The sequence below is a fragment of the Bombyx mori genome, chromosome 4 (genome assembly GCF_030269925.1).
Source record: "Bombyx mori chromosome 4, ASM3026992v2".
NCBI classification, from domain to species: Eukaryota; Metazoa; Arthropoda; class Insecta; order Lepidoptera; family Bombycidae; genus Bombyx; species Bombyx mori.
In genome coordinates, this window is record NC_085110.1 from 5,367,491 (window position 1) to 5,383,483 (window position 15,993).

Here is a 15,993-nt window from a genome sequence, read left to right on the forward strand (position 1 = left end):
TATAGTGACTTAAGCTGAGAGACCCAATATCCAGGCACGTTTCCCGTTATTAAACATTGGGTCGCCAATCCGCTTTTAATGAAACCGTTACTTAGCGTCCATATAATATTACCTATAGGATATAGGTACTAAATGTAATGTTGAAACAACAGTTACTTTACACTCTCTTCAAAATAGGTTAAACCTTTGCGGTCCTAACTTCAATCCTAATTTCATTCTTACTAATTTCATGTAAGACTATATTATGCCCAATACGTGCGGACTCTGGACCTCAAAGCGTTCACGTCTTAAAAACAAAAAATGGGTAATAAAAATTGGCGACTATGCAATTGTTAGATTGCATTCAAAAAATATTGACACATAAACGAACACGATAAAATTCGTGACAATTCTACATATTATCTATATAATATATAAAAATGAACCCCTATTTCCTTTGGTTACGACATCACGCGCGAATGCCTGGGCCGATTTCGCTAATTCTTTTTGTTGTTGTGTTTTATTATTATTAGGAGAAAGTGCTCATGAAAAGAAAAATTCAGAAAAGTTCGGGGAAAATTAGAAAACTTAACCACCACATTAAATTTTCTAATGTAACCTTATGGCGTTTGACGTAACATTGACAGATACGTGCTGCAAATATCGTCAAAGAGGATGTAAAAAACCTGAATATCGTTACGACAAATGCTTCGGTTGAAGTTGTATTAAATGTATCACAAATACTTAATGTTTTTTACTTTGCTTGTTTGGCACTTGACATTGTATTGACATTTTTCTAAAACTCTTCCCGAGTGCTATGACGGATTAATGAAGATCGAACAATCCTTGGCGATACGCAGCGGCTTAGTCACTACAGAATGCCGATGTCTATGGGTAGATCTGTCCAAATGAGCCATAGTCTACACTTTATTCTAAGAATCAAAATCTTCGATGCCCCAGTCCAGCCTCATCTGCAGGAGACCAGAAATGAGAAATTAAGAAACATAAAACAAAACATTATCATTCAATTCCTTTATTTAAGCAATACACATAAATAAAATACATTAACTTAGCATATATCGAAATAAGATCAATTTCAGATGATAAAAACATTATCTACGAGAAAATTCTACATTTAACTTTCAAATTAAATAGGTAAATCAAAAATAACGATTATTATAATGAAAGCTTCATTAGAAGTTGGTCACACTGATACACGATACATTAAGGATTTCTTTACTTTTTTTTGAATAAACCTAGGTATTTTTAAATGCTGAATAAATTTAACAATTCCCATTATATTTAAAATACCTAGATTGACGTACGCCACAAACTCAGTTTAATCAAATAACAATTTCAAGAGTATTGTGACCTCAGTAAAAAAAAAACTACCAAACACGCATTTTACACAGATCAGTCTTCGTATAGTGTTTCTCAGAAAATGTAAAAAATATTTTACGAAAATCAATATAGGACATTCTGCTCGTTTCAATGGATATCAGTTAAATACATATTTATTGATTTTTCATTCTGGCAAGACCGAAGTTATGTTATTTTCAAGAAAAAATAATAATCTACAAACTAAATTGGTTTTCAATACAAAAAATCGTTTTAGTATGTACATATTTTTTTTTAAATCTTTAAACATTATCAACATTTTATGGACGCAATTATTTATGGCGGTTTTATTATAGGTATGCTCGCACTGAGACATTTAGAATTATTTTTATTAAAAAATATTAACTATTAGCATTATTGTCAGCAAAGTAGTTAGTAGATCAAAAATTTAATACTCTATATTATGTACATATACTTCGTTGTTAAATTATTAATACGTATATTATTTAAGCGGCTAAAACGTTCTTAAGGATATTTGGAGCCGTTGGCTATATACCTATACTATGTTCCAGATTACCTCACCAGATTACTTCACCCTTTTGTTGACAAAGTTAAACGTTAATGTGATCAACCGACATAATTAACTATTTAAGTACATTAAACTGCTCTGGTGCGAGGCCCGGCGACCGAAACGTCCAAAATTTTTTTTTATTGCTTGTATGGGTGGACGAGCTCACAGCCCACCTGGTGTTAAGTGGTTACTGGAGCCCATAGACATCTACAACGTAAATGCGACACCTACCTTGAACCTCTAACAAAAGCGGTATATTTGATTACGATGAACTTTAAATTTAAAATGTTTACGGTACTGACCTAATTTGTCAATCTATAAAAAGTCAATGATTTTTATAGAGTTCTGTCAGGGTCATTTCTTTTCTTTACGATTTTTTTTTTCGGAATAACCTTAACACGCCTTTAACACATCTTAAAACTCAGTAACGCAGTACGTAGGAAGCTGTTATTTTTTAGAGCAAATAGAACAAGTCTGTTATTATAAAATCATTTCAATATCAGACTTAGCATTTTGATTTGATTTTTTCGCCCTACCGGTCTCACCTTGAACCAGAGGTGATTTTAGTCGGTTTAACTTTAACATACAACGCTCTACGCCTCCTACGCACGTAGGCGGAAGTTTGGCGATTTTCTCCTGACCCCAATTAAAAAGTTAATATATTTCTGACGGTTCTTAGTTGGAATGATCCTGAAATCGCACCTAATGATTCAACACAGTTTAAAATAACAGGGACATTATCGATCGTAGAACCTCGCAACATTTACTTAACACTACGCTTTTATTACAAAATGATCAACAATAAATTTCGCCGAATCGTACTCCCGCTGGCACAAAATTTAACAAAATCGGCACTAAGCATACAGTAATGCGACATTTAAAAACGCAATAACCTTATTAATGACACACGTTACATTCTACGTTATTACTACATTTGGGGGTCGAAGTTGCATAACGTCCGTAGATTACCTACCGCTACCCTACACGTGACCCCTGGGTGGTGCTAATAGTGCAACAACCTGGCAACCGAACTGTCCTCCTGAGGATCTCCCGGTTCCAACTGCACTGCGTCAATTATAAAACCCTAATCACACTCTGTAAATTTCAATTATAACCACGCAGTGTAAATGAATGCCATACGATAAATAAATAAATAAATAAAAAATAAACTACATTAATCCAAATACTAAAATATACACGTTTCTAAGGCGAGAGTGCACAGGCATTGATCAAGACGAACGTTCCTCAAGTAATTATGTCACAACAAAAAGAGTTGTTATTAAAGAACAAAACGGGTTACAATTTTTAAACTTTACTCATTAACTTATCAATAAAATATTGCACATCTACATTTTTGACTATCACAAAACTCCCTCGCGCTCAATCAATTATTACGACTAATGTGCTTTAGTGCTAGTTTTTTAACGTTCTCGATGGCGTAAAAGTTAACTCAAATTTGTATGCAGTTGGAACAGCGCCCCTAGCGGCAAACGTAGGCAAACGTTCCAACTGCATACAAATTTGAGTTAAGTTTTAAAAACTTAAGTCAACTAAGTAACTTAAGTTTTAAAAGCTCGCTATAAGCACACAGGGCTAGATTTTTTATACAGGTAAGCATAGATAGCTTCGTTCGTTAGAAACAATATAATCACCAAAAAGTAAAAGTTTTAATTGTGTCTGCGACTCGCGAAATCCGAAGACTAAAGATATACAATGAAACTTTACGGTTAAATGACGTAACAGTGACCAGACTTTCTAATGGTTACAACCGCCAGGTTCAAATATTTTACGGGTAACGTTCAGAAATCTCTAAAACATAAAATAGCTGCAATTTCGTTTAATCTTTCACGAGGCCTGGTTTCATATGACAATGGCACAGTTATAACAAATTAAACATGATACTTATCACTTTTTTTTATTTCCGCAAAACCTCTATTCTCTGTTGCAACTTCATTACATATGACGTCATTTGGGGCTAAAATAAACGAGAAGCTTAATAAACATTATAAAGTAATATTATTATACAATGACAACACCCAAATGACACTCACTATACCTTATTTATATGCAGTTTATCATGAAATGAAGAATAGATAAAATATTTTCCAATTATCATTATTTTTATTAGCATAAAAGTCTGAACGAGCTTACGGTCTACCTAGTGTTTACCGGAGTCCAAAGACCCCACAATGTAGACGTCGCCAGACATAGACAGGGACTACGAGACGCTGACATAGGAAACTACGTGTCAATTATATCACCCTTCAAACCCGAAGACTTGCATAAATACGTTAAATAAACATATCCTATGATGACTAATATATACCTACTTGTTTTTTTTAAATCGGTATCCGGTTTTGCATTTAGTTCTTTACATACATAAATTATCCATGATTTAAGTAGGTTTCGTATTTTGAATAAAAAAAGAACATATTATTATTATATTGAATTTTAACTTAAACAATATATTACCATTACATTCATTGATAGTATACACACACAAATATAATATTTTTGAAGTTGTAAGTACTGATAATGATTCTATTGAATAAGTTTTTTGCTTACCCCTACAGCCGACCTCCTCATACATAATGTACAACCCAATTTCGTATGCTTGTTGTACATTAAACTTCAATTTTGAATACCGTACTTTATTATAGTTTAAGTTTATTTTTTCAACGAAATAATTGGTCAAATTAACATAGTACTGTGCGCGCAAATAATTTCTTGAGTATCAGTTAATTTTATTAGTTTTATTAAGCTTTTATATAGTGACCTATCGTACTTGTTAAATGCAAAAACTATCTTATGAAATTTTAATATGGCGTCAATACATAAAACACAAAAATGATTATAATTGATTACGTCAAACAAGCAAAGCAAAGTCACTAAAAACATAAATAATTTTGATGTGAATTCTATCCTACGGAAATATGATGCAAACTTAAAAAATTAAGGAGTTCTTATTATGATTAAATTGATTTCCAAATATTTCGAATGTTTAGTGTCCGTAATGTAAAAAAACGCGAAACTTATAAACAAAAAATTCGTATGCTACGAACGTTAATTACCCAAATCTGTTACTGTAAATGCCCGAACTAGGGTAAATCCTAAGATTTACTAACTCTTAATGGTAAAAGTCCGAATCGTTCTGTCATCATCCTTTATTTCGGACTTTTACCATCATTCGCTTGGTAAATGATTACCGTCGAAAATGCAATTGGACAGGACAAGGAAGAAAGTGTTGTTGAAAATGAATCAGAAGAGGAAATAAACAGTTTTAATTTGAGGAATAAAACACAAGAAAATGTAACTAAAATTATGATGGAGAACCAAATAACCAATGAAAGCGATTTAGAGACAGAAAACTCAACTCAAGCTCAAGAAGATCCAATACCGAAAAGTATAGAATCAGTCCAGACAATAAGGAATAAGGTAAAAATTTATTTGGAAAACTAAGTTGAAAAAATGAAAGCCATAAGCCGTCTGATAAATATCAAAATATGAAAGTTGGGTTTTTTTTTTTTTTGCTTTGATGTGCGTTCGAGCTCACAGCCCACCTGGTGTTTAGTGGTTACTAGAGCCCATAGACATCTACAATGTAAATGCGCCACCCACCTTGAGATATAAGTTCTAAGTCTCAGTATAGTTACAACGGCTACCCCACCCTTCAAACCAAAACGCATTACTGCTTCACGGCAGAAATAGGCGGGGTGGTGGTACCTACCCGTGCGGACTCACAAGAGGTCTACCACCAGTAAAGACTGAAAGTATCTGACATTGACAGAGCTAAAACTGACCCAAAAAGCATTATTGCAGTTGTGGTAGATGTAAAGGACAACGAGTTTTACCAACTAGGTACCAAAATTGGGAGCACTAAAGCAGTTTTACACAAATAATCAATTTAGGTCATGCTCTGAAGATTTTAAGATAAATGAAGTTGTTAAAGATAGAGAAGTTAGTCTTCGAGAAGTTGTCGGAAAATTGTCATTGACTGGAGGACAAGACTTCAAGAAATGTAACTGCCTTAAAAATGCTTTTCGAAAGAATGCGCTATGATTAATAATTACTCATAGTTATGTAAGGATTTGAATAATTATTAATTGAAATAAATGATTGAGAAGTATGCATTGTTTGTATTTCCAAAACCAACATTTAGGCAACCGTCACTGATAAAACCTCTCTTCTTAGTCGAATACTTCATTGCTGAAGGTCGTGTCCTTGAAAGGCCTTCGTGGCTCTTTGTACCCTCAGCTTCAATTTGCTTCGGTTTTAGGCTTCTCTCAGGGCGTTGATAAAACCTAACATGTACTAAATTCTAATGGTAAAAGCCCGATAAAATCGTTTCTTTTTTACATATACATACTTACATTTACCGACTTGTGTTGGTAAGCCTTAAGATTTACCAATATTCGGGCTGTTACAGTAACATAATATATCCGACATTTGAATTTTCTTAGTTATGTTTAAAAAATCACGTTTATTATGATCATTGCCCTTCTTAATAAGCTTTGTAATCGTCTCCTTACAAATAAATAATTGATTAATGTGTCATAAAAATTCTTATCACAACACTAAAAATGACACGTTCACATTTCGTTTGATTAAGAATGCCGTCGGCTTTTTTTTCAAGAAATAAACACCTTAAATACTTTAAAATACACCATGACCTTGTTGAGTGTAATTTCAAACACTATAGTAGTAAAAAATATATATATTTCGGCTCTGGGCTATGATCATGGTCCGATTCGGGTTCCTACGGAAATTACTCTTCGTAATCTCAAAGGAACGTGGTTTAGCTAACTGTTCGATTGCGTGCCACGCAACTTTACAATAATATAAAATTCCTATCCTTCCCATGGATAGAGATTTTCAAAGGATTTATTGCAGAATCCAAGAAAAATTAGCTTTCCCTCGGTTTACCTGAACATCGTTGTTCGTGCGGTAGTCAATGGTGGCCGAAGTGAGTGGCGGCGGACAAATATACCTTTATTAAAACAGAAAATTTCAATATTTTTTTGGCATTATCGTCGCATCGTTGACGAGCATTGCAAACGATGTTAGATTTTCGAGAGTAATTTCATTGCACATTTTATTAAAGATACTAATTTGTTCTTTCGCTATACAATTTGATAAAATTTTAAAAACATGAGAAAAATTTAAGAAACCTCATATGAGTCGTCTATTATCAAAGGTGGCAATCTGTGCATTTGGACAAAACATTTTTATTGATATGTCAATACAGATTGATTTGAATATAATCGTCTCCTTCAAAGAATACGGTTCAAAACCTGCATTAAATAAAGGTTAATAGTTAACCTGTTATTTATCTAAGATGTCGTTCCGAAGAGTTTTGTGACTGCCAATGGAATACAAAGTCAATAATTCGTTTTTCTGATTTACCAATCATTGTCCAAAAGTCAGATTGCCGCCTTTGATAATAGTCGACTCATATCTAAGTTTTATTATTTAAACATGTAACACTTTCAATTAAAATAACGAATAACTTCGCTTTTAATAACCGGTCAAAAATCGTACCTAATTAATTTGATATAATGAGAACACATTTTCAAATTATATTGTTTGTTGAAATTCAAGGCCACTAAATAAATATAAGGAAGGATTTTGTGCATTTATTTTCCTTATATCTTGAGAATAATTCAAAGACGGACACAATTTCCGACGGAATAATGTTAACAAACAACATACCTAATGTAAACACTTGGAAAATAAAAGGCATGCACGCTCATTAATTTAAAAAAATGAATTCTAGAACTAAATAAATGTTACTTTCGTTTGTGATTGAAAGTTAGTTTTTCGAAAATTTATTATCATCATCATTTCAGCCTATCGCCGTCCACTGCTGAACATAGGCCTCTCCAATAGATTTCCAGTGCGACCGGTCCATTGCCACCTGCATCCAACGAGACCCAGCGCTTTTTACTAGGTCGTTAATTAGTTTAAATTAATTAATTTAAATTAGTTAATTAGTTTAAATTAATTATAATTTGTGTAATTAGAGAACATCAAAACAATTAATTGTGTATGTATTTCGTGTTTTCCAAAAAAAGAAATATAAAGTCTGTATCCAGGTATAAAAATATTATTCAAACGAGAACGAGTTTGTTTGGTTGTCACGCTCACGTCTTAAATCATCGACCGATCATTATGAAATTTTGCATACATAGATATTGTCATATTGTCAGGGGTATAAAACCCCTGACAATATGTATGCAAAATTTCATAGGGCATAGCTTTCTCCACGTAAAAAAGTATAACTTATATATATTATGTATACTTATATCCCGAGGGATATATTCTGTTTACATTAATATACCTAATTTAAAAATACAATTCAACATGTCAACTGTATTAGAAATATTTTAACAGCTATATATAGGTGCTTTAATAACAGAGCCAACGTTGTTTCAGAGTTATCAGCGTAAAACCTATGCACGACTACACAATACGACTAGTCATTAATATTTTGTTCTTATATTGCAAATCACGGGTCACGTTGTAAATATTTTATCGCATTGCCATTTGGTTATTATTCATTTCAAAACAGTTTCCTTTTTTTTTCATTTTATCATTTTTTCAAATACCTCGCGCTTTCCTTTTAATTCAACAATCTACAAATTAATTCATAGGCTAACATTACATTCTTTATTTGGTGAATAATTTTACCTATCTATCACATCACCGTTGACATTTAATAAGCTTATCTATAACGAGTTTCATTATCAACAACAAGGCATCCAATAACATACAGATTCAAACTTACAAGTTTTTTTTTTCATTAAATCCAAAATTACAGTACGTACCGTATTTAGCTAGGTCATTGCGTTGTAAAGTTAATTGACATAATTTTTGACGAGAATCGCTTCTTTTTTTAATCAGATTTAACGTGTTGCTGTTGTTCTCTTATCGAGTTCATCTCCTTGAGGCGCTGCCTTAACTGTGCTTTTTTTAAATTAGTCATTATTTGAGTAGATTGGTACAACCAGGATCCCTGAAAAAGATACAATTTTCAATGAAAAACAAAAAAACTTAAGTATGTAAATATGTACTTCTAGCTTGTAAAGTATTTAATGACGATCCTTTATTTCTTATTTCTTTAAGACGGTGTCGAGTTTGTAAAAATATTCATTTATTAAATAAATACATATTCTGTTTATATGAAGTATGATTTGGAAGGACATGAGATGAAACTGAACTAATAGAATGAAGGCTCAGTAAAATTGTGATATTTACAGAGACTTCGGTGGACTTTTTGGAAGAATTTGAGAAGCCACGTCCAGCTGCTTTGTTTCATTTTCCCACATTTGTATACATTCAAATATGCTAAACAGTTCATAAACTACAGAAACTACAGTTATTAAGCTTTTAAATCCGAAAAAACATTAAATTATCCAAATAAAACAATTCACATAACTTCGCTACTCACGTTCCCGCCAAAAAGCCATTCCTTATTTTACTGTCACTATTCAAAATCTATTTCAATATTTTCAATATATGTATGTAGAAGTTAACCTGTTTTATTTTAGATTTAATTCGTAAAAAACCTTGCTATCCTTAATTTTTTTTAGTTCATTTAACTTAGGCATTTAATTTATACATAAATATTTTTAATGTGTATATTATTCGAATTGTTTCGTTTCGATTATCACCTACACTTACTAATGTATTTCAGTTTTTTTTTTTTTTTTATTGCTTAGTTGGGTGGACGAGCTCACAGCCCACCTGGTGTTAAGTAGTTACTGGAGCCCATAGACATCTACAACGTAAATGCGCCACCCACCTTGAGATATAAGTTCTAAGGTCTCAGTATAGTTACAACGGCTACCCCACCCTTCGAACCGAAACGCATTACTGCTTCACGGCGGAAATAGGCGGGGTGGTGGTACCTACCCGTGCGGACTCACAAGAGGTCCTACCACCAGTGAATGATAAATAGTTAATAGATATAAAATAATCCGTTAAATAGATGCGAGTAATCTTCTTCTTCTTATCAACCCATGGTCGTCCACTGCTGGACATAGGCCTCCCCCAAGCCTCGCCACAAGGACCGATCCTGCGCTGCCTGCATCCAGCGGATCCCCGTGAACCTCAATAGATTGTCGGCCCATCTTGTGGGAGGCCTACCCACGCTACATCTTCCAGTACGCGGTCGCCACTCAAGAACTTTCTGGCCCCAACGGCCATCCGTTCTGCGAGCAATGTGTCCTGCCCACTGCCACTTCAATGTCGCAATCCTTTGGGCTATGTCGGTTACCTACATTTTCCTGCGAATCTCCTCATTTCTGATTTGATCTCGCAGGGAAACTCCGAGCATAGCCCTCTCCATTGCTCTTTGGGTGACCTTGAGTCTTCTCATAAGGCCCATTGTGAGCGACCACTTCTCAGTGCCATATGTCATCACTGGCAACACACACTGTTCAAAGTCTTTCGTCTTGAGACACTGTGGTATTTGCGATGAGAAGATTTTACGTAGCTTTCCAAACGCTGCCTATCCGAGCTGGATTCGACGGTTGACCTCTTTTTCGAAGTTGGAATTACCTAGCTGGACAGTGTGTGCCACTGTAAATATACTCGTCAACAACTTCGAGCGTAGAGCTTCCGATCTTTACTGGAGTGGGCGCTACATGAGCATTCAACATATTTTTTGTTTTTTCCATGTTCATATTTAGACCCACTCGGACAGGAGCCCTACTGAGGTCTTTGAGCATTGTATTGAGGTCCTCTGAGTATACTCAGTATTATTTATTTTGTGATTATAACTCAAGAAAAAACGGTTCCATAAAATAGTAAGACTAAATGGTAATGTGGATGATATGTATCTAAATCATAAAAGCCCCGATACCACAAGGCCATTATGTTGCTTACGTACGAACGACAAAGGTCAGTTAGACACACCAAACTTAAGCAATTTTTTTCACGAACATTACATTTAATAAGTTCTAATAAAATTTTAATATCCATATTTCACTGCACATTTTTATTTTGTATATTATATAGTCAGTAAGCCTCGTTGATCAGTGAACCTCACGTAATGTCACGGAACCCGTCGGTATTTTTTGTGAAAGAAATTAGGTATATGAGAACTAAACACAATTATTATTATCTCTATAAAACCGGATATCCTATCCTGGGAGACGTTCAACATTAAACGTATATTCGATGACATAATTTATTGCGCTATTTGACAGTAGGATTGGAAGTTGAAGGCCATAGGTAAAGTTATACTAGAGTGAGAAGTCACAACAATTTGAATGCGCTTTTATTAGATGTTCCTAAGATATAGATAGATATTAGATGTTATCAGGGTGACGGATAAGTAGATTTTTTTTCAATTCCGAAAGCTCTAGAATCTTTAAACTGGCTACATGATAGTTAACAGTAGTAGGAAAGGTTACATGAAGAAACGCTTTTGAAAGCCCCCCTTAAATCCATCGCTTTGAACATACCCCGTTTGGTAGTTTTGCTTTGCCTACTCAATCCGTAAATTATTGTGTCCATAAATACAGAAATCATTGAAACGTGCAGCACTGATATGCGATAAAAAATAATAACTGGAATGATACATACGCAACGGTAGACACCGACGTACGTTATTTAAATTTAACTTATTCAGAATATAATTTCGAGAACATTGTTCACCAAAATTGTATATTCGGTATTATGCTCCAACGTAACGTGGACACTTAAGGTCAACGCGTTACATACATAATATATTTGACCTTAGTATGAATTTAAAGTATGTATTAAAAAATATATCGAAATAATTATCATTTAATTACCTGCAATGACTTCATATTATTTTATATGGAAATAACAAAACAGTATGAATGTGATGTGGAAGTATAAAAAAGGATATGATAGTACAATTATAGTAATTTAGTATTTTGCCTCAACTGTTTAAGTAACTTTAACAGAGATAGAGCATAGCACAAATAAATTGTGCTTTTGCAATGCAATGTAATTAAGAACTGCTATATACTTTAACTCATTACTATAATTCCAGAGTTAATTCACATGTAAAACTAAGTATACTCATGTAACTGCAGGATTATATATAATCTTTATAGTCGATTATAATTTTTTTTTTTTAATATACATATGATAAATGTATTTATTTTTAGTAATTATATTATTTTATTTATTTTTACTATTATAATTCTTATCGTCTATGCATATGAAAATTTTTCGTTAATGAAAAAAAATAACATTCCAAATCCGTCACAATTAACTATAGTTTATCAGTTACATAATACGTCCAGACACATTATCGTAATTAAAAACAAGTATTTATTATATCTAATCAACTTACCACCATTATCATGCAGTTTAACAATATAGGAATCGAAAACACCACTGATATAAATAGGCCTTTACTATCAAAGTATTGTTGTCTTGAAAATAATGCCCAATTTCTTGCAGCAAGCTCATTTATATTCTCCGAAAAATACACTAGCAAAACTGTAAAACAAGAAAAAATGTTACAGTACAACATTGAGTATATGAGTAAATGCCTAATTTTGATCCAATATTTACTATTCTATTTAACTTTATGTATAAAGCTACAACGGCACAGGTATCGTTATACACCTACACCCAGTTAAAATTTCAAGACCCTTCCACCGCTATCATTGCTGAAGAAAGGAGGAAGCCTTACACTGCCTCTACCATCTGCAAGAAGGCTATATTATAAAACAGAGTATGTCGTCTTAAGATATTTTTTGACTCCTGAGTGAATTTATCATAATGGTGTTTCCCGAGCACTATAATAAATAATCCTGTAGGTAGCAGTAGTTTGTAGTTTGTAGTATGCTTCTAGCATTGCTTATATCTATGAGTAGCGGTGACCACTCACTATCAGACGGGCTGTATGCTGGGAGTCATCATAGGCAACATGCATCAATTGCTAATTATGTTCTGAAAACAATTTAAATAACAAAAACTTACGGAGTATGATAAAAAGTATAACTTGAAAATTGCCATAATTCCTGGTGGAGAAACAAGTGACAGTAATTATTATGTGAAATGATATCAATGCAATTAACCAGGGGTCACGCCATTCGATCTGTAATAAAATAATGTTCAATTACAACACTCTTAATTTTCAATACTTTTTTTCATTTAATGAATTTAACTGGGATAAAATATAGCAATGCACTTTTGCACTATTTTATGAAACTTTGTGACAAAATACTGTGTCATTAGAACAATAATGCATAACACACTGCTTATTGAACTTCATTAAATAAATTAATCTAAGTTTGAGATACACACAAGTAAATCTATCCAATTATAATTAATAATCTCTCTTTTTCTATTCAAACATATATAGTATTTGTTCAGGCACTATTGGACTGAGTACCTTACATTGAGCTGAGTATCTCAGTCTGTGCCTATGCCTGTACAGCAGGTCTTTCTACGTGCTGGGAGGTATTTTATTCATAAATTTGTAGCTCCTAATTGACCCGAAATAAAAAAAAACATCTTCGGGCACTCACAATAGCATGATAGCCAAACAATCATCAGTTAATATTCTAACAAGGTTGTTGGTTTCGTCAATTCTCCCACTGTGGTCCTAATTGAAACTATAACTACATTTAATCAAGTAATTTAACCACTCCTCAGTTTTCAACATGTATGAGCCTATGAGCTGCCTGGAAAAGTTATAAAAAGGGGGTGGTTGATTTCAACAAAAATCGTAAATTTGTTTAAAAATTGAAGAGATAGCTTCAAAGGGCCATGATTTATATGAATTTACCGATAAACTTAAGCATACATATTTTTAATATAAGGAACTACCATTATATCTTTACTGACAATCTAGTATCTTGATGTAAGGCTATTTCTATCTGATATGAATTTTTCCCAATTTATCATTACTTTAAAATATTTGTCGGCTTGCTATTTACGTCTGGTTAGTCTTAACTATATTCTTTAATACATTAAATTTTTAGACCTACAAATTAAATATACTAATTTTGTAATTAGAGGTCAATATTACTAATAAAATTGCAATATCAATTAAAATAAAACGCGATTTCCCCGGCGGACAAATTCTAAATTCCAATTTAGATTGAATTGTCGCCGTCGTGTACATCTCCAAGTTTCTTCGCACTATATTCGGTAATTAAACATACCCATTCTTCCCGCAAAGGCGTAATGACGTTACAAACATAGTATTAGTTGGTCGATTACATTGCAATTTGAATAAAAACTTACACTTCTTAGGTACGATACAAAATCAGATATCTGGTTAACTTCAACGAATTCTTCCATATTACTAACACTACTTATTGCTCAACTAGACCAAGACAAAAATATTGTATTCGAACAGATTAAGCACCAATTTAAAAATACGTAAGTTATAAAAACAGCTCAGTCTTTAACAACATTAACATTAAAATAAAAATACATTAATACACCGGAGGCACACCGAATCGCAAATACTATAGTCGGATTTTTAATTAGACGAAGCCAGCTGACAGTAGCTAATGTCACTTTGTGAAATAATGTTGCTATATTTAAAGTAATAGTGATGCGTTCAGTTCTCGTTCAATCACATGAATGAACAATGAGTGTGAAGAGTTAATCATTAATGTCAAACTATAAAAGAATATTATTTATATTTTACAATAAAATTGTATTAAAGTGCTCCAATATATGTTACTAGTAGTATGTAACTACAATTAGTTTTTTTTATTTTCATTACATACCTATAATTGTTATATTTTATACATCTATAATTTCAACTATATGATGTATTGGAAATAGGACAGTCTTACAAGCTTCCTCGCAATGTTTTTCTTAATGTTTAAAACACTCGGTATTCAGTACAGGTAGATACTATAGGAACATAATATTTCGTCGAAAACTCATTGGTATGTACAAAGCACGCCTAAAATTCAAACCCCGTACGCGATATCGGCAATTCGGCACACCAACTATTCACTAGACAATCGAGGCAATTTCATTAATTCAGGAGTTTTTTCAATCATTCAATTTGTCACAACACGATTTTTATTTCATCAGAACCTGACAACACAGTAAACGTCAGTTGACTTCGTCTAATAAAAAATCCGACTATAGTGTGCATAGCCCTACATAGGCTATACAGTGAACGGTGTGTGTGTGTGTGTACATCTATCATACTTACCAAAGGTATATAGGTACTGTAAAATAGGGTGATTAGGGATCGAGAGGGGAATGGGGAAAAAACCAGGAAAATCTTTCGACGCGCAATACTAATTTTTTAATCGTTGCAAAATCTTCTATTTTTTGTAGTATAATAGTAGAATGTTGAAAGTTCACAAAACAACTCTGAATATGCATGATAATAGCTGCAAACTTATAAAAAATCGCATTTCAAATTAACTTCTTGTGGTGGTGATTATTTTAGTGCTAGAAACTGCTCTTTTTTGTTTATTTGATAATAATAAAAGACGACTGTGATTTATAAACGTTATTTAGTGTTTGAACCATCATATAAATTAAAGGTAAGTCTCAGTTACCTTTAATTTATATGAAAAAGTCTCAGTTGTCATTGGTTTTAATGTATTTGATAAAATAAAAATACATGTGAAAATCGGTTGTTTTTGGGGATATTGGGGACGTCTCAGGTACAAATAACAACGAAAAAGGGGTCAATTGGGATGAGAATAAATGAAATGGAAACGATCTAAGTGCAAATAGGCACAGGTTTGTAGGGTTGTATATGTAGTTATAACAATATTTTTTAAATTTGTTGGTAAGAATCTGATTTATTCATTATGTTTTTGTCTAGAACTTTTATTCAAATTTATCAATGCAGTGTCATTTTATTGTTTGGCAAATATTTATATTATTAGTTACATGTTGTTTTCTATTTTTAGATATGCCTCGCGTGTACGTATCAAAGAGTGCAAATCCCTATAAGACATATGACCCCTTAATATTAAAAACAGTAATAGAAGCCTATGAAATTAGGAATAAGTTTTTAGTTGAAATACCTAAGCAATTTACCATAAGTAAGTTGGTTTTGCACAGACGTAACAAGAACGATGAAATCTAAAGGTGGACAAAAATGTGTAAGTAATACATAATAAAATGTA

The 15,993-nt window shown here is 32.8% G+C and overlaps 1 protein-coding gene across 3 annotated transcripts; it reads right to left on the reverse strand.

The window, feature by feature from the left end:
- Positions 1 to 996: 996 nt before the first annotated feature.
- Positions 997 to 14,512, reverse strand: LOC101742986 (transmembrane protein 18). Of its 3 annotated transcripts, none has more exons than XR_009972900.1 (5): positions 14,126 to 14,512; positions 12,854 to 12,971; positions 12,219 to 12,367; positions 8,713 to 8,900; positions 997 to 3,863 (listed from the first exon to the last, which is right to left on the reverse strand). XR_009972900.1 is itself a non-coding variant. In XM_004929156.5 (4 exons), the coding sequence occupies exons 1-4, from the start codon at positions 14,180 to 14,182 to the stop codon at positions 8,781 to 8,783; spliced, it is 444 nt and encodes a 147-aa protein (XP_004929213.2). In that variant the 5' UTR covers positions 14,183 to 14,511; the 3' UTR covers positions 997 to 8,780. The 3 variants fall into 3 exon arrangements, 1 of the variants encoding a protein (XP_004929213.2); XR_001139872.4 differs by having other exon boundaries at positions 997 to 6,875; positions 14,126 to 14,511; XM_004929156.5 differs by having other exon boundaries at positions 997 to 8,900; positions 14,126 to 14,511.
- Positions 14,513 to 15,993: the final 1,481 nt, after the last annotated feature.